At 40.1% G+C, this 27,809-nt stretch overlaps 1 protein-coding gene across 8 annotated transcripts in view; it reads right to left on the bottom strand.

Annotated features, from left to right (window-relative positions):
- The window catches only part of SH3PXD2A (SH3 and PX domains 2A), a 342,486-nt gene that overhangs the window by 59,910 nt on the left and 254,767 nt on the right, over positions 1-27,809 (bottom strand). Inside the window, exon 1 of one of the 8 annotated variants that reach the window (XM_042456233.1) lies at positions 4,269-4,443. The exons of the other annotated variants lie outside the window; for them this stretch is intronic. Coding sequence (XP_042312167.1) covers positions 4,269-4,329 — 61 coding nt within the window. The 5' untranslated portion in view covers positions 4,330-4,443. Of the gene's footprint in view, positions 1-4,268; positions 4,444-27,809 lie in introns of those variants that run through there. 8 annotated transcript variants of the gene reach the window in all.

Here is a 27,809-nt window from a genome sequence, read left to right as displayed (position 1 = left end):
TGGCAAAAGACACATTAAGAGGTAACCAGATGGATTTCAACTGGGAGAGCATTCCCCCATTGTGGAATGGCAAGCAAAAGGCCTAATTTTCTCTAATGCTCACTTATCAGTCACAAACATTGGAAATGAGAGTAAAGCCTCCAACAGGGAGCTTAAATCTGAGGCAAGTTTATATTCAAGCAAGTATTCCTAAAAATGGTAAAGGTAAAGGTAATCTAGTTGTAACAGGGGTGGTGCTCATCTCTGTTACTAAGTGAAGAACCAGAGTCAACCGAAGACAACTTGAGTGGTCATGTGGCCAGCATGACTGCACCGAATGCTGAAACTGTTCATAAACTGTTTGTTGCTTTAGGGAGTAGAACTAGCACTTTAAAATAAGCCCAGATACGAAGAGGAAGCTGGAGACATAAAACTAGAATTATACTGTACACATCAATTTCCAAGTGCCCGAGTAAGTAACCAGAGAAGTTATACTCATTAACATCCAAGTACTAGAGAAAGTCTGGAGAACATCCTTATGTAGAGTGCATTACAATACATCAATGCAGAGGTTGTTCTATAATGGATTACTGAGACCAAGTTCATTTTCTCCAAGTAAGTCTGCACCTTGAGTATCAGCCAAAACAAGTGCCTTGCAGGTACTGTCACCTGAGGCTAGAGCAAAATCAGAAATTCAGATTGCACTAATAAGATGCTGTCATCCAGAACAGAAAGACTCACTTGTAATCTTAACTAATAGCTATACCATCTTCTCTGAATTGCTTTTTAGCTTATTAACTTCAATGCACTGTTAATTTCTGAATTCTTTCCAGATATCTGGAATTTAGCATATGCCATTCTGGGGTCATATGATGGAATCAGTGGTGACAAATCAGCCCAATGATGGAAACTGTCACCATTGGTTAGAGTACGATTAACTTATTTTTATTTCCAATGTATTTAGTTTACTCAAAGCTTTCCATACAGTAATGGAAAGGTTATTATTTCTGAATCTTGGACTTCACTGAATGGCTAAATATAGTTACTTTAAACAACTTCTTAATGTGCACAGACTTTTCCATGCAATTAAAAAATGTTCCTTTCAGCCATGAACCGTCTTTCTTTCTCCATGGCACCACCCTATCTATAGGTCTATTCTACCAGAATTATCTACATAAGACATTGCAAGCATAGGCAGCTCTAGTACCAACAGAAGAAACCACCTCTCTCCTTTCTTCCTTTTTACTCATACAAAAAGTTTGGATTGGCTGCAGGAGGCACTTGGCAGGGGAGAATACAGTCCATGAATCATCATGCGGAGGAGGGAGAGAGTTTCCATCTTCCTTCACAATCAACTAAAATATCCAAATTTTCAAATATTTAAAACTACTTTCATCTCCAAGAGACACAAGCCTATCTAGAAAGCTTATACAACACACTTCTAAACAGGGAGCTAAGAAAGAAATCTTTAATGACAACACAAGAAAAGAGTTTTTGCTAACAACGACTACTGAGCAAAATATTTTTTTTCTCTTTCTGTTGCCAAAAACTGCAACATCAAAAGATGCTAGTCTTTTCATTCTTAGATACAGCAATAAATAAATAAATAAATAAATAAATAAAATAAAAAAAAATCTTTGCTATGGCTGACATTTTTGTTTTGACAAGGTTGTTGTTGTGCGCCTTCAAGTTGTTTCAAACTTATGGTGACCCTAAGGTGACCCTGTCATGGGTTTTTATAGGGCTGAGAGTGTGTGACTCACCCCCGGTCACCCAGCGGGTTTCCATGATGAAGCAGGGAATTGAACCCTTGACTCCAGAGTAATACAGTAGTCCAACAGAAACCACTACACCAAGCTGTCTCTTTTTGGCAAGGCACTTCACCATATAAAGATACCTTTTGGCTACAACTGCACTGCAGAAATAATCCAGTTTGACACCACTTTAACTGCCATGCTCCATCCTGTGGAATTCTGGGGGTTGTAGTTTGTTGGGCCAAACTATATCCCCAGAATTCCACAGCATGGAGCCATGGCAGTTAAAGTGGTGTCAAACTGGATTATTTCTGCAATGCAGATGCAGAGTTTGCATATAAGAAAATTTACATTTTAACCACTTTTTCATTACTGTCAGAGATGGAGAGAGGGGAAAAAATAGAGTCACTCTGCAAAGCCAACCCCCCCCCCCACACACACAAATATTATCCTCAATGCGCCAGGAGACAGGACACCACTACTCTAGCACAAATCTTATTTCTCAGCCTTGGCAGACATGGTCACAAGTGATGTCCACTTCTTCAGAGGGTCCATAAATCCCCACTAAATAGTCAAGAAGTTACACATATTTTGTCTCAAGCTTTCTGACACTCTTAAAGGGAGCATAATTTGAATTTGTTTCTTTCACTTGCATTCCAGACAAAGTAAGTCAAACTGCAAATGGAATAACAGAATAACAGAAACTGAGAAGGAAGTAGGGGGAGGGAAGTGCTGTGTATTTTAGTCATTAAAGAAATATCCCTTCAGTCCAGAAAAATCACAGAAATATCATTAGGCAGGCATACTATCCTTTGTGAGCAAACCATCTGCAGCCGTTTAGCCTCTGAGTGATAAGTATTGTACAATATGCTTCATAACACCAGAGCCATTCATAGGAAGTGACGGGCAGGAAAACACTGTACATGCCCTTGTATATGTGCCAGTGTGCTTTTAATAGACAACACATGGCACCGCCACCAGCAATACCATTTGAAAAATGCTTTTCTGTTCTGTTCCTCCAGTTCCAACCAACCAGGCTCAAGTGGGAGTGTATTCTTTATTTTGATGTAATTTTTAGTTTGGCGAAATCAAAAATGGTGAGGATTGATTGCCAAACCTGTTTGAAATATCCTTCAAAACTCATCAGTTCACATACTGCAGAGAAGGCATTTAGGACGTTTACACACATAGACAAGCACACATACTTCTAGGTTTCATGTTTCTGGAGGTAACACAAAACCCAGAAGATATTTTAGGGGAAGGAGTCTAAGAAGAGATTACGGTAAGTAATGTTTGTTCTGCAAGTGTAATCTATATGACATTGCCTCTCACATTGTTTGTACCAAATTATTTTTCCCAATTCCTGGCACATCACCAATCCAAACAGGAATTCATGCCTAACACAACATTAATGCATGGGAGCAAGTTCATAGGGGGAAGAAACCACTGTCTGTCTCTAATGTCTGTCACTTCACTAAAAAGATGGGAGATTATAGTAGTCATTTCTGACAGACCATCTAATTTCCCCCCTTCAATGCCATATTGTTACTTTAAGATGGTTTATATGCATTAACTGACAAATAAGAGATTCATCTTCCCACTCATCCATGCTACACAGACAGCTGTGTATGGTTCACAGCCTGAGCAAGTTGCACATACTAAAAAACAGCCACAGACTTCACACAGAAAAACTTTAGATATATAAAAGTAACCTCTAGTTCCAGTTTGAGAAAATGAAGCAAAATACAGGCTTCATTATAACATTATAGCTGTGCTTTCTGTGACAGAACTCTTGTTTTTTGGTCTGTTTACCAAAAGATAAAACATAAAATTCCTTATATTTCTACAATTATCTTCAAGAAAGATATTTAGGGGGAAAAACATAGGGAAGAGAGAGTGAACAAACTCATGCTATGGAACCATATGGGCCAGACAACAGTTCTACAATTTAACAAGAGAAGAAAGGACAAATCCCATCTCAGTCACAAACTTACTGGTTTGTCGCTTGGTAAGCCTTTTTCATTCCCAGCTATAAAATGCAGCCAGCCAAGAAGGGCTCAGATAGATTGTAACTGAAGTTGCTTTCTGTTTGTCTGTGAAAAATGGGGCTTAATATTTATGACAATTATGAATTCTACAATTGTGATAGCATTAGCATTACCACAATATATATTAGGGAAGGTCAGCACAGGCATTCATTACAAATAACTTTCTTGTATAAAGAAACGGTTACAGCTGTAAGCCAGTCAACTTTGCTTATCCTTAAATGAGTTGCAACAAGAGAAGCCATACTGCAAATTTTTACCATACAACCAAAAGCCACATGAAGCTATACTATAATCCAAGTTACTTGTTTCCCTAACAAAAACTACAGCAACCAGGTCCAAACACATAAGTTTAACTATATCCAGTTTTGTAACAGTTAACATCAAAGTGAGTACTACCACATTATGTGATATAAGTTCACATTCTACATGCTTCCACCAAGCACTGGAGAATCCCAGCAGTAGAGAGAAAAGGAGACCCCAAGCCTACCAAATTGCTGACGCCACTTCCTGAAGCATCCAGGTGTTCCTTGAACATCCCCCATCCACATACAGCTTCTGTCTTACAGGCTACTCCTGGCTGGTAAGTTCTGATAAGATGAAGGAAGCAACTGACTCATTCACAACTAAACCTGTTCTCATCTGGGATTTGGTTGGGTTGGGTTTTTTTTTTTCTCCTTCTCTCCAAAATGCCTCTTCTCTCAGTCCTATTCAAACAACATCCCTGGCTTTGAGGCCACGCCTCGAGGAACGGAAACAACTGTCGGCCCTCTGGAACACGTTTCCTATAAAAATGAAAAGCCTGTAGAACAGCCAGCACAACTAGCAAACTGCCAATTAACCAAATATGACTAAACACACACACAGAGGGAGGGGGAGAGAGGGACTGGAGGAGTAGGAGATGGCTGCTCCCAAAAGCAACTCTGAAATCTGAATCCCCAGCTCCTGCGATGCCTTCAAAGAAGGTTCTATTTTGTGAGCCCAAAGATTATAGCTGATACAACACACAACCAAAACATACCATTATGGAGAATCTACAAATAGGCAAAGAGTGCCCAACACAGCTCTAACCTAGAACATAGATCTCATTTTAAAGCTATAGCTCTGTATCATATGGGCACAGTTTATTTTACACGGCTTAAAACATTCTTCTTTGCACTTATTACCCATTCAACAAGCATAGGATACAAAACATAGAGTGCGTTTACTCTAGAGATTTCTCTGGTATCAACAGCATTCACTCAACTATGTCCAAGAATCACAGGCTGCTGCATTCTCATCATTTTCCAGTTTTACTCAAGGGTTGGTTAATAAAGATTTCTTAAAATTTTCCACAGTTGCAGTGCAACTTTTCTAAGGGTTAAGTGAACATAGTGTGTCTATTAAACCTGGGAGGGAGATAGAGCATATAGGAAGCAGAATCAAACCATTGGCTTATTTTTTGCTCAGGCTCATCAAACCTGATTGGTACAAGCTATTAATGGATTCTGGGAGAATTTCCTATCCTACCTGAAGATGCCAGTGACTGAGCCTTCTGCATGCAAAGCATTAGTCTACCACTGAGCTACTGTTCTTCCTATCAAAATAATGGTTAGTGATTGGGTATAACTTTGCCTGCCCAGTCCCAGTAGCACCTGTCAGTCTACCACAGCCACATCATTATTAAGTGTTAAGGCAAGGTTAATGCAATAGATTAGTGAAATGCGCCATAGGAATGTTGTCACTCTCCATTAGTTCAGAGGAACAGCCGAGACAAGGTAAATATTACCACAGAGTTTTAGCTATTTCAATTATAAATGAATCAACTGTAAAATGAGAACTGAAGTTCCATATTTTAATCAGGTAATTGATTCAATAAAGATGTTGATGTCATTCATCAGCTATGCAGCATAACCCCCACTCACACACAGCAAGCTGTAAAAACAAGTAAGCAACATATCCTATTCTACAAATATCTGCAACACATCTAATCAAGCTATCTTAGATACTGGAGATGAGGAGACAAGAAATATTACAGACTGTGAGCAACTTGTACATATTCATGTATTGTATACAGAAACATTTAGGCACATCATTCCCATGGGAATAAATGCATGATACTTTGAAAAAAGAAACAATATGAAAGCATATATACTACAAAGTTTGTGCATTCTGCTATGTGCACAGGGAGCCTTTGAAAACTGGACTACTTTTCAAAGGGATCCTCTATGCTCCATTTTCTGGGCGATGTGCTACAGCAGGGGTAGGCAACCTGCGGCCCGTGGGCCGAATGCGGCCCAGCGAGGCCTTGGGACCGGTCCCAGCCTGGTCCTGCCGCCAATTGCCGCCGGGGCCTTTGGCTTCTCGTGTGCAGGGGCAATTGTCTATAGAAGCCTCAGAAACATGCATTTATATTAACTTTTTTTAAAAAAAAACAACAAATTTTTTCGTGTGTCCTCCACTTTTTAAAAAAAGTGTCCACCATTTGAAAATTTTGTCCTACATTTGTCCCGGTTTATTTATTTATTTAAATTTTTTAAAAATTATTTAGTTATTTATTTTTTGGCTTCGGGCCCCCAGTTGTCTGAGGGACAGCAACCCGGCCCCTGGCTCAAAAAGGTTTCCTACCCCTGTGCTACAGCATCCCCATCCCTGCTCTAAATCAACAGGAAAAGCCAGGTTCAGTTTGGACCACTCTGACTTCACTTTTAACAAATCCTGGATCTCTCCTAATTCCTGATGTGCTTTAATCTGCCCCAAAAGTAAACACACACTACTACAGCAATCATTTATTCTCCATACTATATTTTGTATAAACACATCTGGAAGTTCCCATCCTTATATAAAATGATTGGGAAAACTTAAGGTTTGAGGAGCTGTTTTGTTTTTCTTTAGAACTTCAGGTTCTATCAACAAGAGAGATGGATACAATGGGATGGAAGGGCAGCATTAAAAATGCAGGAAATTCTAGTATCATGACAGTATAGGGTTTGCCCACCATCTACAAACAAACCCAGTCCTGGTTACCCTAAGCATTCTCAATTTCTGAATAATAATCCATGATGGTGGGATGGTGGTTGGAACTGTTGTTCCCATTGTTAAACAGGAAAAAAACTCTTCTTGGTTTATTGCAAATCACCTCAAGATCTACCTTCTACCAATCCCTTGTTTGTCATTGCTGTGTGCCTACAAGTCATTTCTGACTCATGACGACCCTAAGGTGAACCTGTCATGGGGTTTCTTGGCAAAATTTGTTCAGAGGGGCTTGCCCTTGCCTTTCTCTAAGGGTGAAAGAATGTGAGTTGTCCAAGGTCAACAAGTAGGTTTCCATGGCTGACCCTGGTCTTCCAGTGTCCAAGTCCAACACCCAAAAAACTACATCATACTGGCTCTTCTATAAACCAAAGTTTACCACACTGAAGTCCCAGATGACCCACTGGATATCAGGTTTAGGTGGCATGTGTGTTTTAGGTGACATGCGTGTTTTGGACAACACCTGATGTACAATTCCTATCACTTACAGAAACAAACACTAAACTCTTATTAATCTGTTTTATGATTGTGTGTGTGTGCGCGCGTGCGTGTGCGCACAAGGGTATATGTGTTGATTTTCAGGGAATGTTGAAAGGGAATGCTTTAATAATCCTACCTCTAATTTGCCATTTAAGTCTAGATACACTGCTTTCTCTAAGAACCAATGAACAAAACAGCAAAGAGGAGGCAGAGGCGATAACCAATGGGGATTTGAGAAAGCCTTACAACATTTACTGGCAGGATTATAAAGGGGGAAAACACAAAAACCACGAACTATGCACTCTGTTGCCATGAGACTCTCTGATATGTGTAACAATACAATTTTAATAAGACCAAAGAGAAACCACATTATTAGCGCATGGTTGAAAATGGTTCCAAATCAATTAAAAGGCGGCATCTGCTTGCTTATTTCATTGGGTGTGAGAGGAAAAGATTAGTCAGTGGAACAAGGTCAGTTAGAGAGGTGCAAGATACAGTTCTCTGGGCCAGCTACACTATGGTCAAAGGGCCTAGAAGACAAGTGTGGGGATATTTCCCTGCTCCTCACAAAGGCTACTAAAGGTTTCAATTTGCAGTTATCAAGACCTGCAGTTCTCTGGATATGGTACTATCACTCTACAGTGCTAATTGAGGTATGCTGTAAAATTCAAGTTAAACAATTTCATAATTTGAAAGTTTTAGAAAGTCCAGAACAGGGGAGCCATTTAAACCAACTCATGCACTTAAATTAGCATAGCCAACATGTGGGCTGAGCATATCTAGACTACACTGTGCCTTCATTCATTTACAAAGCATGCTGAATCAATTTGTAAAAGGTGGGAATATGCTAGTTCCCTCCACTTCTAGTTTTGTCACTCTCCTGAGCAGGCTCATTGTCCTCCATAAATGTATATAGAAAGAACAAAAGAGTCAACATTCTTTATAAATAAGTGTATTGTTTTATGCACATGCCATTGTTTTATCCATATAAAATTTGAAACTAAGCCCACATTTATCACATATAATGATCAATCCATTTCAAACTGCTGTGGAATGACTCCTTCTTGAAGGCCTGATTGGTGCCAACATGGCTTTTTTAAAACATGCTTTTAAAAAATAAACTTTGGATTCTACATTTGCATACATAGACTACATTGTTTTAGATTGTTTTAACTTTTTAAATTGATTTTAACTTATTCAATTGTTTAATATGTTTTATTATTGTTTGCATTATTTGTTTTTAAATTTTTAAATTTTTAATCTGATTTTATTTATTGTAAGCCACCCAGAGATCTTATGACATAGGGTGGGATAATAATATTTAAATAAATAAAATAATGAAGGAAGAAGACACTTTAAAATTTGAAACATTTCTGCTTCAGAACTTTCAAAATAAAAATGACAAGACAGGACCATATATGGATTGGCTGTATGGCTTGATGTAGTCATAAAAGCCCCATCCCAAAACTGAGGAACCAACAATGGGTCCTTTAACCCAACTCTGTCTTTTGGTTCTCACCACCAGACTTGCCTGCATCCTTTTCCCAACTACGTCTCAGTCTGCCAGTGCTTATTTGTTCTCCAACTCAGCTTTCAAATATTCTGAAACTGAGCCAGCAAAGTGTAATTGTTTCTCCAGATGATGTCTTTTGAAGTTAACTCTGAAGACGCTGAAAAGAAGAGCTAAAAAAAAGTTGCTGTCCGTGCTAAAATGATATGAAAGTTTTTATTGGTTTGCATCTATTAAACCGATAATTCAAGACGACTCTATAGGTTAATGTATTTATTAAGCTTCTGTTTAAAAGCAGTTTAGATTGTGTGTGTGTGTGAGAGATTTAAAAAAAACTCTACAGTGTTCCGAAGAAAGTAAAGAGTCATAGGCGGGTTACAAACCGCCATTTTGTACGTATTCACTACGTATTAGTTAGGAAGGGGCGGTGCTTCCGCACCCCCCCAACCCTAGTATGTAGTGAATACGTACAAAATGGTGGCGGCCGTTCCACACGGCCGCCGCCATATTGACGTAGCAGACGCTGTGCGTCCGCATGTCACGCGGCGCTTATGATGCCGCGAGTGCGCCATTGGCGCCTTGCAGCGTCATAACTGCGTCGCAGGAAGAAGCTCCATTTTGGAGCTTCTTTTTTGCTCCGCGAGGGAATCGCGCGGTTTGGCTGCTGCGGCTCCCTCGCGGAGCAAACAGCAACGCCGGCAGACCACCGCAAAGCAGCAGTCTGTAACGCACCCTAATCTGATTTACAAACTTTTTATTTCAGTAGTCTGTGATACAGACTTGAGTTGATTGACTCAGACTCAAGTCAGCCTCCAGTCCCATCAGTGACTCGACTCCACATAAATGATGCATTGACTCAACTCAACTTGAAACTTTTATTTATTTATTTTTAGTTACTGATTGGATATTTTGGGTTTAGAAACCAGTGTTGAAGTCTACTCAGCAGCCAAATAAGATAAGGGACTGGATCCTTCTTAAATTCTTTTTTCCTAAGAACAGCAGGAGACAAGAGTTTCTGCAAGAACTTGGGGTATGTTTGCTTCTCGGAGGGGAGAAGGACAGCAAAGATATTAGGCAATGGGCTACCTGGGGTCTCTTCAGCAGTCAGTCTCTGTTGCATATCAGAGGAGCCTTGAAAACTAGCTTTAGAGGGATCGTCCTTCTGCCTCAAACAGCCCATTGCCTAACATGTTGCTGTCCTTCCCCTTTGAGAAGCAAGCATACCCTGAGCTCTGGTGGAAAGTCCTGTCAGCTGCTGTTCCTAGGAAAAAAGAACTTTAGGAGGATCCAGCCTATCCCATTAATTCTATCCTCAAACTTTGTGCACATTTTCTTGATTTTTTTAGTTACTGAAACTTCACGCCTCCACTTCCTTTTTTTCTGTTAAAGTTGGCTCCAAACTTGAGATTCAACTTGAGACTTGACTTGTAAGTATTTTACAAAGACTTGAGACTCAATCTGAGACATGAATGCAGAGGCTTAAGACTTAGAGTAAAAGACTTAAATAAATAGAAGCTTGTTCCATTTTTGATGACACATGTGAACAGAATACTTCAAATGTTCTATATTGCTCATTATACATCATTGAAACCATATACTGTTTAAGCACTTCCCATCCCAGTTTCAATTTCAAAAGGAAAACAACACCTTGTACTGTAGAAATATCTTTATATGGCAGGCAAGTCTGTTGAAGCCCTAGTTCATACACCTAATTGTCCTGGAGCATTCCCTAAATAGAACCACAGAAGCTCTGTGGTATTCTAGGAAGCAGAAGCAATGAAACAAATAATAGCAACTTGAGTCATGTTTGCAGAAATCCAACAAAATACTGGTTAAAACTCACCTAAATGCCCCCTCCATGATGGAAGTGAAAAAATTGTTCCCTTCCATCACTGTATCTGCACAGAGTTGTTCAACAGAAAGAGATGACAGGTGAGATAAAGGATACTGCTCTTATCCATTTAATAGTTGTATAGAAAAGGGGATTTCAGGATATGTTGCTTGTTACCTGGTTCTGTGACAAGCAACACCTGCCAAAATTTTCCTTTCTCACAGCTATTCAAGGTGCAGGATCTTGCTTATTTCACCTGGCAACCATACCAAGAGAACTTTTAGAGATGGTCAAAGGCCTTTTGAATTTGGCCCATGAAAAACAAGTATAGACCACTTGACAGTACTTTGTTACAAAACTGCATGGTACATTTGTGGATAAGATTATTCAAACTCACTCTGACTTGGATGGCATAGCTGATACAAACTTAGTAGATGTAACTTTGGCCTCTGTTTGCCCAGTTAAAATGGATTGTTTTCCATTTGTACAACAAAGGATTTGGATAGCATCCTTGCAGAGATACATCCCATCATGTGTGAACTTCCCACTTTGTTGCTACAAGTGTTAATGAGTGATCAAGTGGCTTCGAATAACAGCCAATGCCATACTGCAACAAGTCATGGTTTGTTTTATCATGCTTATAAGAAATGGTGATGGGACAGCCCCCTCCCCTTTACTGTAGTGGGTAATTTTTCACCAGTCTCTAGTAATGCATTCTTGGCCAAGATGTTGAGGTGTGTGGTGGTATCTTAGACTCATTGATTTTTGGATGGGATAGATTATCTAGATGTCTGATTTCTGTCTGGTTTCAGGCCTGGTTATGGGAGACATGGTTTAGGTTTTATTTATTTATTTATTTTGATTGTTGCTGAGGTGAATGATCTGTGCTGGGAACCAGACAAACAAAAGGGATCACTATGCTTGAGTTTTTGGCATCTTTTATTACTATTGACCACACTATCCTGGAAAAAGCATTTCCAGATGTTGGAAATGTTTAGGTCTCCACCAGACTCCACTTCATAGGCTTGCAACAAGCTTAGATTATTCTTTGATCCACAACATTGCAGACTTCATCTCAAGAAGGAATAGCTTATGAAAGAGTTGTCCTTCATAGAGTGCTAACAATGATAATACAGCCTTTCTTAATAACTGTGTTACAGATTCCACTACAGTGAAATGGTGTCCCTTCCAAAAGCTGAAATAATATTACAGCTTGACTGTGTCCACTACTGCTGGTTCCTCACTGCCAGCTACTTCTTCAACCATGACTGAGGCTACTGCCATATTGTAAAATTAACGCCATTTGAATGGCTTTAACTGTCATAGCTCCATCCAATTGAATCCTGGGATGTGTAGTTTGTTGTGCCACCAGAGCTCTCTGACAGAAAAGGCTAAGTATTCCACAGAACTACAAATCCCAGAACTCCATAGCATTGGGCCATGGCAATTAAAGCAGTGTCAAACTGCACTAATTCTGCAGCACAGATGCAACCTAAATTTGGACTTATTAATTATCCTGGTTTGCTCCAGGTATGGATCTAATCCATAGCTAATTTGGAAAAAAAATCAAGCTACAGCTTAGGTTTTCAAATATAACAAAAAGGACACAAGTAACTGTAGCTTTAAGGAGAAAAAATGAAACCAGTTGAGGCTTTGTTTTGAGTCTTGGATGGCTTTGCATTCAGAATTATTTTGTCACAATGGTTTCCTGCTGCCAAGACACGCTCCAGTTCCAAGCACAGGGGGTAACTTGATCCAAACAAAACACATGCACTACTCTCTCCAAAAGATTAGATTCCTCTTCTGCACAGAAATACATGCCCTTGGGGAAACATTACTCCTCCCTTTTCATTAATATCAAGAATACATTTCCCAGTCATCCATTTACCTATCCAAACTGGCCACCTAAACCCAATAGTATTTTACATTGTTCTCACCCCTGTCCAAAATACCAGAAAATAATTTAGAGAAGACCAGAAATTATGAGAATGAGTGAGAGCACCCAAAGTTTGTTGATGTTCAGAATATTTTCACTTTTAAACGATTAACACGCTCAAGAGGGCTGTTGTAATAATTCACAATGAGAATTACAAAAGACATGTTACAGTAATCCTTCATTATTTAGTGTCTTTCAGATGTGTTGAACTGCAATTCCCACAATCTCCAGGCTGTACATGGGATAATAGGCATTGTAGTTCAACTCATCTGCAGGGTATTGGCTTGAGCAAAGCTTTGTTATATAACAGAAAAACTTTGACCCAATGAAGATTTTTGTTTTATATAGGCTGGTTACAAACCGGCACTTTAGTGCGTGACGAGCACGCACTAGGATTACAAAAGGGTGGTGCTTCCGCACCACCCTAACCCTAGTCGTGTTCATCACGCACTAAACGGCGGCGGCCCTTCCATACGGCCGCCGCCGTGAGGACGTCACGGCCGCGCCGCCTCTAGATGGCGGCGCGGCCGTGACGTCCTCATCCGCGGCAGGGCGCCTAGGGCGCCCTTTCCATGGACCAGGAAGGAGCTCCATTTCGGAGCTCCTTCCTTGGTTGCGCCACTTTGCTTCGCTGGGCGCAGCCTTCAGACGGCTGCACCCAGCAAAGCAAGGGCCAAAAGGGGTATCCTTGAAGCCCCAAGGATACCCCTTTTCAGGCTGCGGGGAAGCAGCGTTTTGCTACTTCCCCGCAGCCTGAAAAGCGGCGGATCAGGGCCTCAGCGGCTGCCGTTCTAGTAGCTCAGGCCCCGATCCAGCGGGGAAAGGGGCGGGTGCATCCCGCCTCAAAGAGGCGGTCTGTAACTCGCCATTGAGTGGGAAGCCCCACTCCATCTATTAAAAGCTGGAAACTTAAAAACCCAGAAGTAGTCACTACTTATCAACTTGCAGTACAAGCCAATCATTTTTCATTACACATGTCTTTACACACAGAGATGCATACACACAGAGAGATGACCATACAGATAAAATGCAGTTATTTGAGCAATGCATGCATTTGCCATCAGCAGATGTTCCATACTACAAGGACCTGCTGTTGGCATGATCTGCATAGTCCTATATGTTTAGTGCTTAAGACTATACCCTCCTTATCTCCTTGCTAAAAAATATGCAATATTTCTATTGCACCTTAACAACTAACTCATTTATAATGAATACACCTGATGAACTGCACTTTAATCTACATAGAATTATATCATAATAATAAATCTGTCAGTCTAAGGTACCACAGGACTTGTATTTTTCCTACCACACACTAACACAGTTCACCATTCCCATGCTATAATTGAAAATAATAAAAATTCCCCCCTTAAAAAACCCTACTGAAGTTATTCTGCTCAATGCATTTGGATTTCCCTGCTTTAGAATTCTACTTAAGAGTTCAATTAGTGCACTCTTTTCTGGCACCATTTTCTTTCCCCAGCTCTCACAGCTGGCAATAATCTAACTCCTAAAGTAGAAATACAAGCAAATACCCAAGTTATGCACAGCCAAAAATATGCTAGCAAATTTAACTTCTGAGCTGAAATTTGGAATTCATCCTCCATTCTTTCCTACTGCATTATCTCTCTCTCTCTCTCTCTGTTTCCCTGACAGCCTTTGGATTCCCAGTTCTTCCCAGATATTGTTCCATTCCTTAATTAAATTATCTTCCCCCCCCGCTCCCCCACATCCAGTACATAACTGAATTTTATAATGGTGCCAAGTACTAATGTGTGCAGTGGTAGACTCAACTGTATCCTCAACAAGTACCTTCTAAAAGTACGCCAGTTTATAGACAGCAAACGGTACAAGAAGAAAACTTCTAACTTCTCTAAACATGTCTTACACTGTGGAATTTATATATGCAAAATGGGTTTCAGGAAAATCAAACTTATTTCATATCAAACTTGATAGTCTATGCTAATTCTGCAATAGTTCATCAAGCAGCTTCACCAATACTAAGCACACACAGAGAGAGCATGCACACTTGGGTAAGCATGGGGAGCAAGTAGAAGAAGAAATGGGTGCCTTGTATTTTAATAGTACCTCTAATAATCTGCAATTCTATTTTGTCCAAAGCAAAGCTATCTATCCCCTTTGCAAGTCAATAATCAGAGAAAAAGGTTGTTGTTATGTGCCTTCAAGTTATTTTTCAATTAGGGTGACCCTATCATGAGGCTTTCTTGGGAAGTTTTATTCAGAAAATGTTTGCCTTTGCCTTCCTTCTAGACTGGGAAAGTGTGACTTGCCCAAAGTCACCCAGTGGGTTTCCTTGGCTGAACAGGGATCTGAACTCTGGTTAGAGTCATAGTCCAATAATCATACTATGCTGGCTTTCACAGAAGAGGGTACTCGTGACACATTACATGTAGCATGTACAACTATATTTAATGAAGGACCAGGGTTTTTTCCCCAGAACAGCAAGAGCTTTCTTTGGGAAAGGGAGCAGGGAAAGCACATATGGGAGTAAGCAATTTCCACTTTCTGGGAGTCTTTCCCATTAAACATCTGTGCTTTCTTTCTTTCTTTCTTTTTTCCTTTCCTTTCCTTCTTTCTTTTTTAGACTTCTTGGTCTCAACTTGTTGAATAACTCAAAAACATTCCTTCCATGGCATCAAAGCCACAATGGCTGAAGTCGATTTAATGGCACACAGAATCGCCAACCATTCATTTCAACACTAAAGGTATTCCAGTTTCCACTGTCTTTCCAGTTCAAATCTTTCTGCATCAAAAGTTCAAGTACAGACCCCAGATATGCCCTCTGGTGGAACCTTTTTTAAAATGCAACTTAACATCCTATAAGATATCCTATAACTTCTGATAAAAAGAACTTTCAACACAGGAGAGAGGGAAACCTACTGTAAAGTGAAAAGTAGCCTGGAATAAAAGTGTTCAGCCCATTGGACACTATGTCAAATTGCCAGATAAAAGTAGCATCTCTCTTTCTTTATCTATGTGAATGTGGCAAGCATGTGCATGTATTTGTTCTTTCAATCCAGTGGCTATAATTAAAAATCAAAAGGAGACATTCAAAACTATTACCTTGGAGGTTGTTACTGTCACAAAGAAAACACACAGAGAGCAATTTGTCAACATGTGAAATATGGCTTTGCTTTTAAGAGATGTCCTTAATATCTTAAGCCATTACAGATATTAAAGTATATGTTTCACTTACTGTAGATAGACTACAGTCTAAAAGATAGCTTTTCTGGAAACTTAAGACAAGAAGGGAATGAATTTCTGAATTTTATATCAACTGAAATGTTCTCAAAAATACATTGAACTCACACAGAATCATGTATCCCCCATTTCCCATGGATGTCGATGAAAACTGAATCACACTGTTCAGAGAAGCCAAAGATCTGAGAGAAAAGTATATATTGTTCTTGTTAGCTGCTGTCAAGTCAACTTCAACTTATGGTGGCCCTATGAATGAAAGACCTCCATGTCACCATGTCATCAACAGCTCTGCTCAGGCCTTGCAAACTTGGGGCTGAGTCGATCCATCTGGAATGCAACCTTCCTCTTTTCCTGCTGCCTTCTACGTTGCCAAGCATTATTGTATTTTCTAGTGAGTCATGTCTTCTCATGATATAGCCAAAGTAACAGCAGTCTCAGTTTAGTCATCCTCACTTCTAGGAAGAGTTCAGGCTTGATTTGATCTAGGACCCATTCATTTGCCTTTTTGGCACTCCACAGTATCTGTAGAACTCTTCTCCAGCATCGCATTTTAAATTATTGCTTTTCTTCCTATCAGCTTTCTGCAATGTCCAGCTTTCACAACTATACACAGAAATAGGAAATACAATGGCATGGGCAATCCTAACTTTAGTATTCAGTTATAGATCATTACAATTCAGGATCTTGTCTAGTTCCTTCACAGCTGCCCTCCCACGTCCTAATCTTCTTCTGATTTCTTGATTGCAGTCTCCATTCTGATTAATGGCTATGCCTATGAAAAATCTTGAACTATTTTATGTTCATCATTTACATTTACTTTATAAAGTTATGTAAATCATCTGTGGTAACTATTTTTGTTTTCTTAACTTTAAAACTGCATTTTTACTTTTTCCCTTGACTTTCTCTAGCAACTGTTCCAAGTCTTTCCTATTTTCTGGAAGTAGTATTGTATCATCTGCTTACCTTCAATTGTTGCTGTTCCATCCTTCAATTTTCATGGCTCCTTCTTCTGAGTCTAATCCCATTTTGCATATGATATGTTCAGTATACTGGTTAAATAGGGTGATAAAATTTATCCTTGCCTAACCCCCTTGCCATTCCATTTTTCCATATTCTGTCCTAACAGTAGTCTCTTGTTCTGAGTACAGGTTGTGCATGTTGTGGTACATTCATTTCTTTAAGAGAAATACATAGCTTTTCATGATCTACACAATGAAAGGCTTTGCTACAATCTATACAGCACAGTCTAAATTTTCTCTTGAAATTCTTTGGTGTACTCCATTATCCAACATATATTTGCAATACAATCCCTACAAGCCTCTTCCTTTCCTGAACCCTGCTTGGACATCTGACATTTCCTGCTCCATATATAGTTAAAGTCTTTGTTATAGAATTTATATTGAGGGATGTATTATGTGATTGTGCTTGCCAAAACAGTATATTCTAGTAATTGCACCACAGAACATGGAACAGCCAGATTTGTCCCCTTCTGTTAATTTCTACTATTACACCTGCTGCATGCAACCCACCCCCCCCCCAGTGAACATTTAGTCCACAGACACTGTAAAAATTGTGTATGCTAATCAAAAGAGGATTTACATGCTTACATCTACAGTCTCCTGTCAATACTGTGGTCAGAGGAAAGAGCTTGGCAGAAACCCAAACAAGCTCTAGAACTCTATTCATAGAAGAACCATCTGAAACTATTTTCTAAAACACACTTCAGAAATAATAATGCTTTCCATGAGGGGCATTTAAAGATTTTCTAGCACTGCTTCACTGAAACCAGCCTTCTTTCATTTTAAGCATTTCTGAATGCCATCTCTGCCTGTCTGATGATGAATTATCTATAGATGTCTGCAAAAGATTCTTCTAAACATCAGTGTCTTCTGACATCAGTGTCTTCATCTGGTCTTCCTGGACAGGGTCAAGTGAGTATACGCTTACTGCCGTCCCACCTTTTCTCAAGAAGAAGGGTTGTTTTTTTACCCAAGCTCTGTCACTAGTTACTCCACATTATGATGCATGCTGTATGGCATGATAGTTCCCCTTCCTCTCTACAGTCCAGAAATTAGATACTAATCATCTGTGCTCTAATTTAACAGGGTAAAATTCTTCTGGTGGTGATGGACAGACATGCAAAGAGTGAGAGAATATCTACAAAGCTGTCTCTGCTGACCACACCAACTTTGTTATGAAGTAAATAATCATGGTTGTTTACCAAGCATGGCTTCAGGTCAAAAAAAGGCTAGATATTGCAGAGAAGACAAGAACTTCAATATAAACCAAGTGGAGGAAAGAACTGAAAGTATTGAGGGAAAGGAGAGACAAAGAAAGGGCAAATAGTTCTGGTTGCAATTGAAACCACTCTTCTCATCATTGCAGCTTCTATGGCTGCCAAGGAGTTATTGGAACTGCTTATTTGCTGTGCAGCTCAAGGGAAAATAAAACCAACACTCCACGCTTTATTAATCTTGTCCTCATCTGACATAAAAATGCCCCATCAGTCTTTTGTTTGATATTTTCAGACCAGTTTGTCAAAACAAGCATGCAGATAAGTCATTAATCATTTCCCCTTCATTAAAACAGAGGAAGGAGTTGAAATTCAGTTGACATATGTTTAAATCAGCCAAGAAAAAAAAGAACATGCATTCACATACATATACTTTATGATGTAACAAGAGCCCATTGAAACAATAGTTTTTCTACTGTTGTAACTCTAGAAATCTAATCCACAAGATAATTACCAAGGGGAATGGGAAGCTTTTGTAATAGTCCTCAGATCTTTCCGGGTATTTCTTCTTTTCTCTCTCTCTGAAAAAAACTGCTGAGCTAGTGACCTATTTGGCGGATATAGAAACCCAATCATTATAATGTTAGAGTGTTCTAATACAGAAAGCAGATTTTTCCTGGGGAGGTTTCAAGGTCCCCAAACTGGCAATAACTCCACAAACAGAGAGGGAAAATGTGTAAAGGAGTCTGATGGGAAGGGGGAGGCCCAGTATATAATTTTTTTTTCCTTTTTGAACTGCCAACCTGAGTCTTGAATAGTTGTGGATTTCTGTTTCTCCATGAGAAGTTGGAAGAAAGAAAGCCAAATCGCTTGACAACTGGAAGGAGCCAGCATGAGTGAAAATGAAGCAAGAAATTAAAATCAAGTAATGAAGTTTCCAGTGAAAACCTCCCAACAAAGTGTTGGAAAGCATAACAGGGAAGATGAGAATGTGGAAATATCCATATACTGCCACATTGTATAGTGGAGGTCTCACATTCTCTGGTACAGAATCCTTGTAAAAAATTAAATCTTGAGATGTGTCTGTGTGAGTTTTTTTTTCTTTAAGTGATTTTAGGTGCAGTCACATCTTTTTGAGATCTTTATCATAATCCATCAAACAGAATGGAATCTGGCGATCTGAAAACATAGGAAGTTGTCTTATGGACTATCTAGGTCAGTATTGTGTACACCAACCATCAGCAGCTCTAATACAATCGCCTGCTGGGAAATAAACCTGCAGGTTCTCGCATGCAAAACATGCAACCTCTTTTCCAGCTTTGCTATAGAACCTTGTCAACTTTATTGATGAATGTGGGATTCCCCCTCCCCATCACGACTTATTGGTGCTCTCCACCTATCAATGTTTATTCATTGCCATTGTTTTATTTAAGTCTGGACTGCTCATATTTCTCCCATTAAATCAGAACACTTATAGATAATCCTAATAATGCCATATCAAATGCAAAAACACATTGATTTTAGATATACAACCCAAGATTGGCCAGCGACCAAGGAAACAAAGGACGTTAGGACCAGTTATCTATGAAGAGTGTAAGATGTGGAGGGCAGCTTGTACCCTAAACAATCACATCTTCATAATGTCCCATGTTTGACCTGTTCAGAACTATGACTACACATTCAGAAAACAAAACAAACAACACAGTTGGACTGTCATTTATCTAATGACCTCTTTATGTCATTTTGGGAGATGGTTAGCTGTGTAGATATATCAAATAAAAACAGCCATAAAACCTCCATGCTCTACGACAAATTAACCTGTTGATGAACAAGAGTTTGCCTTTGACTTTCTATCCTGCTGATGAAGTTGCAGAGTAAACTAACTGAGTACTGCAACTGCTCAATAGCAGTGGACTATTTGTGGTGGTGGTGTACCTTCAAGTTATTTCTGAGCTATGGTGATCTTAAGGAGAAAGTATCACAGGGTTTCTTTGGCATGTTTCCTCAGAGAGGGTTTGCCACTACAGCCCTCGGAAGCTGAGAGACTGTGACTTGCCCAAAGTCACCCAGTAGAATTTGATCCCTGCTCTGCAGAGTCTGAGTCCTGTTACAAACTGCCAAAATAAAGCTGCTTCAGGTCTCTTTGGAGGTATGCTGCATGGATCCTAAGAGCCCGGAGGTCACGCCAAAGCCACACTCCATTCCTAAGCACTGGAGTGCAGCTTTGGTGCAGCTTCCGGATTCTTAGAGTGCATGCATCATTTAAACAGCATACCTCCAAAGAGACCCGAAGCAGCTTTATTTTGGCAGTCTGTAACAGGCCATAGTCTAATACTCAAACCACTACATCATGCTAGTTCAATTTGTAGTTTAGCCCAGTTCATCAAGGCAAACCATTTGTATTCTTTGTATAAACAGCCCTAAGTAGTTTAAGTCAGTTTAAAATAGAGACGTGAATTTTTAAGAAGTCAGTTTTTATGTGCTGAATTATGCAAAAGAACCATTTGTTTCATTAAAAATAAACACTGAAAGATACAGAAATGATGCTTGTGTTCAGTTATTTTGAACATCCCACAGTAATATGGGACGTTTTATTTGAGGAAGAAATATTTTGTAGTCAGTTGAAGCGGAAATTGCCATAATAAAGATTGCACTTACACATCCCATTCATAGATATAGGGCCCAAACAGACAGGCCCAAATAAAGCTGCTTTGGGTCACTTTGGAAGTATGCTGCTCAAATGACACATGCATCTTAAGAGGCCAGAAGTGTGCTCCAATCCTTAGGACTGGAGCATGGCTTTGGTGTGGCTTCTGGCCTCTTAGGACGCATGCATCATTTAAACAGCATACCTCCAAAGTGACCCGAAGCAGCTTTATTTGGGCCTGTCTGTTCAGGCCCATAGTTAGCAGAAATAAATCCCATGATTCCAACATTCATATTAGAGTAATACCCTTCTTATAGGAATATAAAGGCCACAAACATGTATACAAGTTTTCAAGATTTCCAGATTTCTTCAGCAAATTGTTACAAAAGAGCTATTGGGAGGCAGGTGAAGGGGGGGAACACACAAAAATGGTAGCTGTTGAAGTCAAGTAATTTGTACAGTGTTTTGGGATGTAATGGGAAAAGAGCCTGAAGATATTCAAATGAGGTTTAGTCATGTGACATGACTGGATACAGATAGACAACCATCTGTAGCTAGTTATGTTAAGCAAACTTGGCACCGAGATAAGATTTAGCCAAATCCATTCTTTCCTTGTTCAAAGCAGGGCTTTCCCTTGATTCAACTTTAGATAGAAATGTACTAGATGGTTTTACAAAAACAGCGAGATGAAGAGTCATCAAGATGTACGGAATAATTTAAGTGTGTTATATGCATCGTTTATAAAAAATCTATTAGCATTTAAAATAATCCTATATGTATTCCTAGCTACTAAACAGCATCTGCTATGGGGTCACAAAAATCCCTTTGCTATCATTCTTTTGTAGCCAGCACAACATTTATTCATCATAATTACTAAACTACTAAGGACAAAAATAAATTCCCTACTCCTTGGGTGGCAGGAGGAGCTCTGGTCTACAGCCATGGACCTCAAAGTCTTTGTTTTGTTCTTGTCTTGCCTATATTGGTGTGCGTGTGTGTCTTTGTGGGTGAACATGCCAATATCCTTCTACGTTCCACTAGATGGGAAACATCACAAGACTTGCATATGTTCAAATATGAATGACCATCTTGTATAAATTTTGATTTTATAGTACTTTCTGGCAGTACCAGATGTGCTGCACAAGTTACACAACGTACATATCCCTAGTGATACAGCTTTGTTCTGAAAAAGTTGTTTAGAATGGATTTATGTTGGGGAGCATAAGTGTGTATTTGTTATGAGATTAACAATCAAAGCCATGCCATGAAGTTCTACATACAGACTTTCTGAGACCTAAGCTGACTTGCCTTTCAGTATTTGTGCTACTTTACAATATCTGACTAGATTATACAGATCCAGGCTGCTCAACATTCACATCTGGGAGAAGTACAGAATGCTGAAATACATTTGGGTATACAGTATGTGCCTTCACTCACTTGTCGACTTATGGTGACCCCATGAATTTCATAGGGTTTTCTTAGGAAAGCAATACTCAGAGATGGTTTTGCCAGTTCCTTCCATAGCTTACAGGACTTGGTATTCATTGGTGGTCTCCCATACAAGTACTAAACAGGGCTTATCCTGTTAGCTTCCATGATTGGACACTGTGTCTTTATATTTATGGTTCCATATTTTGTGCTCATTGCCTTTGATTCTAAACAAAGCAGAAGTTGACCAGTTGCAAATATGATTTTTTTAAAAAAAGGGAGGGGGAGTGATTTTTATGACACAGACTCAGTTATTCGTACTGTTATTACTTTAAGTATATGATTTTATTTGCTTACTTAAAATCTTAGAATCATAGAATCATAGAGTTGGAAGAGACCACAAAGGCCATCCAATCCAACCCCCTGCCATGCAGGAAATCCAAATCAAAGCATCCCCGACAGATGGCCATCCAGCCTCCGTTTGAAGACCTCCAAGGAGGGAGACTCCACTACACTCCAAGGAAGTGTGTTCCACTGTCGAACAGCCCTTACTGTCAGGAAGTTCCTCCTAATGTTGAGGTGGAATCTCTTTTCCTGCAGCTTGCATCCATTGCTCCTGGTCCTAGTCTCTGGAGCAGCAGAAAACAAGTTTGCTCCCTCCTCAATATGATATCCCTTCAAATATTTAAACAGAGCTATCATATCACCTCTTAACCTTCTTTTTTCCAGGCTAAACATCCCCAGCTCCCTAAGGCGTTCCTCATAGGGCAAGGTTTCCAGACCCTTCACCATTTTAGTCACCCTCCTTTGGACACGCTCCAGTTTCTCAATGTCCTTTTTGAATTGTGGCGCCCAGAATTGGACACAATATTCCAGGTGGGGTCTGACCAGAGCAGAATATAGTGGCACTATTACTTCCCTTGATCTAGACACTATACTTCTATTGATGCAGCCTAAAATTGCATTGGCCTTGTTAGCTGCCGCATCGTACTGTTGACTCATGTTCAACTTTGTAGACTGCTATTCAGTGTCAGACCCCCTAAGGTATTTTCCAACATATAAATTCATAAGATATAAAGAGCAGGAACTTGAAGACAATAAAACAGCACAATAATATCAATAAGAACCAGAAACAACACTAACAAACAATGTTCAACAATATTCCACCAATTGTAACACTTGTATGGTACTTTGTGCTCTTTCATAGCCCCTTTCCTGCTAGTCAGTGACAGGTAGGCAAGAAAGATAATCACTTTTGTAAAGTGGAATACTGTACAACTATGTTCTTCCCACTTTCAGTTCACAAAATCATACGGTAGTTTGGATTCATGAGACTGCATTACTTTCTGACAACTTTTACTGTAAGCTATGCAAGGCATAGGGAGTCCTATCAATATAGTAACCATGGGATATGACAGACATTTGCAAGATGTAGTTCAGGTACACCCCAATCCCGCCATATGTATTACAGGGTTTTCTTGGCAAGATTTGTTCAGAGGGGGTTTGCCTTTGCCTTCCTCTGATGTTGAGAGCATATGATTGCCCAAGGTTATCCAGTGGACTTCCATGGCCAAGTGGAAATTCAAACTCTGGTCTTCAAAGTCATAGTCCTTCCATTGGCATGAATAAAAAGCGGGCCAAAAACAAACAAAAAAAAAAAAAACAAAGTCATAGTCCAGTGCTCAATCCACTACAGATTGTTGGCTCTGTTTGCAGTATACTGACACTAAAGCACTGACTGTCATTATTTATTCAGTTATGTAATAGCTGTCTTACTTTATTACTCATCACAAAATCAATACTCTAAGTCTGATATTAAGGTCAATACAAAAGCTATTGGTCTAGTTCGTGATCCCCAAACTAACCTATCAACTACTAACAACATGCTGTCTGATATATCCTGCCCTCTATCTCTTCTTGAAGCCCAAATGACTAAACAAAACTTCAGAATTAGGGTATGCTATTTGGTATGGTCAGCCAGCATGATGCAGTAGTGGTCTGAGTGCTGGACTAGGATTTCAGGGTTTGCATTCTCACTCATGCATGGAAACCCTTGGACACTATCTCAGTCCCAGAGGAAGGCAAGAGCAAGCCTCCTTTAAATAAATCTTGCCAAGCATTATAGGAATCACCGTAAGGCAGAGTCAACTTGAAGACACATAGCAACAATGATGATGGTGGTATGCATTCCATGCAGGTGGCATAACTTGTTTGTTTAAAATGACTGGAAAAATGAACTAGCACTGTATGTAACAATCACACAGTGACTGGTTATTTTGGTTTGAAAGTTTCTGAATTGCATCACTTTTCTGTGATCTAGAAAGCACTACTTCTTCAAGACCTATGCACACGGGGTTAGTCAGTCAAGCTAGCTGCCCATATAATCTGTCAAACTACATGGCCCCCCTGAGGCAGGGAAAGAAGAAATGATTTGTGCCAGCACATGGCCAAACTTACATGCATAATTTTCAATGAGATATTGAACATCTTGGAGCCACCTTACTGGACAAAAGAATGTCATCACAGCACAGCTACTCCCAAAATTCTCGTGACCATGGGGCTGAGCAATCCTGTGGGATGTATTTCAAAAAAGGAATTTTTTCAAGGTCTTCAACAGAATTAAATATGCTGAAGCCTGATCGCCTAAAATGCATTAGCTTCCAGGATACACTTTGCTGCCTTAAGGCACAGCTGGAACAGCTTTCTCACCATCTAGCCTTTTCTCATTACCTTCCTGCTGACAGAAGGGAGGAGACAGAAAAGGAATAGTTAACTCTGGTTGGTTAGTCCCAGTTTGCACGTAAATATTCCTATAGTTTTCATTCACTTTTAAAAACTAATCTTCTGGCACAATACAAGGCAACTGGCCACGCTGATCAGATGTTATCTCTCCAATCTGATCTCAGCAGCCACAAACTGTGATGAAAATTGAGTTACCTAGCGACTGGCACCAACCATTTCACTCCCAAGAACTACTACAGCACTATCCTACTGGCACTCCCTGCTGCCAGGCAATAAGCAACCAAAATAGAAAACAACTCCTCCAAAATACACTGGGGTGGTCTGAATCCATTCCTCCAGAAATAAGCCTGAATTTTGGACATCTTAACCAACAGAGTTTTAACTACATACAAAGATTGTGTAACAAACCACAAAGACCAGCAAGGCTCATGCAAAAACCAGTGTTGACTTGTGTCCTTCTACTATTATTTATTGAAAGCATTTTCATCCTATTCCTCAGCCAAACAGGCTCTCAGGATGATTTAGGAGCTTATCGCTCCACTTAAATAACCCAGTTTACCTCATCTGAATTCAAGCCTGAATCAGGAGGCAGCTGGGTCCTACTACAACGATTTTGTCACCGAAACTGCCGGGCAAGTACAGCCCAGCTGCAGCCCGGGTCCCAGGCAAGCTCTGGTGGCCATTTTTCCAAGTTGGAAAGCTCCTGGCTGTAAGGCTGCTGGAGCTTGCCTGGGACCTGGGCTGCAGCTGGGCTGTACTCACCTGGCAGCTTCGATGGCAAAATCCTTGCGGTAGGACCCGGCTGCCTCCCGATTTAGGCTTGAATTCAGATGAGGTAAGCCGGGTTATTTAAACAGAGTGATAAACTCCTTACATACAATCAATAAAAACAAGGACAGTCCCTGCCTATAAATTTCCATTCTAAAAAGGTGCAACACAAAACAAAAAAGAAATAGAGAGGAGAGAGGAAAAAAGCAGGCAGTCTTTTAGCAAGGTGGGTGGAATGCTTCCCATCTTCTTCTACTGCAATCTACAAAACTGCCTTAACTATGCAAGATGGGTAGAAGGGCTTATGCCGGTCATTGTTGTTGTGTGCCTTCAAAGTCATTTCTGATTTATGACAACCCTAAGGTGACCCTCTCATTGTGTTTTCTCTACAAGACTTGCTCAGAGGAAGGTTTGCCTTTGCCTTCTTCTACAGCTGAGAGAGAGTGACTTTGCACTATATATTTTTAAAGAAACACATAACACTGGTACTTCCGGAAACAAGACAAAAAGAAGAAGAGCTCAAGCCTGATTTGGGACTCAAATCTAAAGAGTCTGTAGCCACTGCAGTGAAATCTGACTACAGCACAAGTGAGCTAAGAGGTATGGAAGAGATACTGTGCATAGAAAACTGCTGCAGGAAAAACAACCACACAATACTGCTATAAAATCATTTTGTAGACTGCTATTAGGAGCCACAGAGATTCTTGTCTGTTTGACAATTAATTTACAGGAATGGGAAGCTCCCTGTTAAATAATGGGAAGTTATAGCAACCACCAAATGAAGGCAACTGTTCATTTAGCAGAAACTATTTCATGACTGAGCAGTTGGCTAAGATAGAGGAATTGATGTGGGTAGCATCTCCAAGCTTATTTATGAAACTGCTCCAGGCCTAAAAAGGATGGGGCAAGCAGAGCACACTGTCAATTTTTAAGCATTTATAACCTGAAAAAGGGAACAGGCAGGCCTTTATAGTAATAAAGCAAAGTACTGTATTAGCTTTGTGGGAGATGTCCAAATCCATTAATCTTTCACCAGATGAGATTGGAGGGGTTGAGTAGAATTAGTGTTTTTAAAAGCAATGTTCTTTAGCCAGACAGGTAATCTTGGAGTATGAGAAATCTAAGATCCTCTTCCCTCTCACCCTGCCTTTGGAAAAAAAAAGACCTTTAAATATACAGAGCTCTTTAATTAACATACCTTGGTTAGAACAGATTGTTTTGTCCAGAAATTTGAAAAGGTTGGGGTTTTTCCCCACTTCAGTTTTCAGAATCTTCCAGCCATCATGGCCACTGGAAATTCTTAGGTGTTGTAGTTCAGTAGTGTCACTAGGGGGTGCGGGGTGTGTGTGGCCGTACTGGGTGACACCACAGAAGAGGAGGTGACACCCAGTTGGTCCCCTGACCTTGCAGGGGCATCCCAGCCCAGGCGGGGTGGCAGGTGGCTCTTTCTCCACCCATGCGGCGCTTCCCTAGCTTGCGTGGCTGCTTTCCACAAGCCTTGGGGGAGGGGCCTCTGGTTGTGATGGCCGTTTACGCAGATGCACAGCCATTTCCAGGTGGCTGGAGCATGCCCGCACCCCATCCCTCCTCACGGAAGCTCTGCCCCTTTCTCTTTGAAGGCCCTGCCCCTTCTGCTTTTGGCCCCTCCCCCACCACACCGGGTGACACCAAACATAGTGCCACTTTGGTTTTATCGACACCATAACATTACACTACCCTAAAGCTTTGGTTTTATCAACACCATAACATAACACTACTGTAAACCTAATTGTCAATCTCAATAACAGCAGGACAATTAAATCAATAGACTTTGCTAAGTTCCCATTGATTCAGTGCATCCATTCTAGCTGGGACTAACAACAAAACAGCGATTAGGATTGTCTAACCTTGTGGAAGTTGATGGACTGCAACTCTCAGAAGTCCTAGCCAGCAAACCAATGAGGAAGAATGCTAGAAATTGTAGTTGAACAGTTTCTCACCCCTGAAGTAGGATGTGGATCATTTCTAAATAGGTGCGCAACCAACTCATGGCCAAAGAAATAGCTAGAATAGCTTTGCTAGAAATAGCAAAGTAATAGCAATAGGCATATTCAGATAAACACTCACCATGGAATGAACAAGTTCCATGTAAAGAACCTGAGGCCCCCTCAAACGTCTCCATTCTGGATATACATAACAAGTTGTCAGCTTTTCCATTACTAACAGCTCAGCTACAATTTAACAAC

Source organism: Sceloporus undulatus, chromosome 3, assembly GCF_019175285.1.
Source record: "Sceloporus undulatus isolate JIND9_A2432 ecotype Alabama chromosome 3, SceUnd_v1.1, whole genome shotgun sequence".
Lineage (NCBI taxonomy): Eukaryota > Metazoa > Chordata > Lepidosauria > Squamata > Phrynosomatidae > Sceloporus > Sceloporus undulatus.
This window is presented reverse-complemented; position numbering and strand designations above follow the sequence as displayed.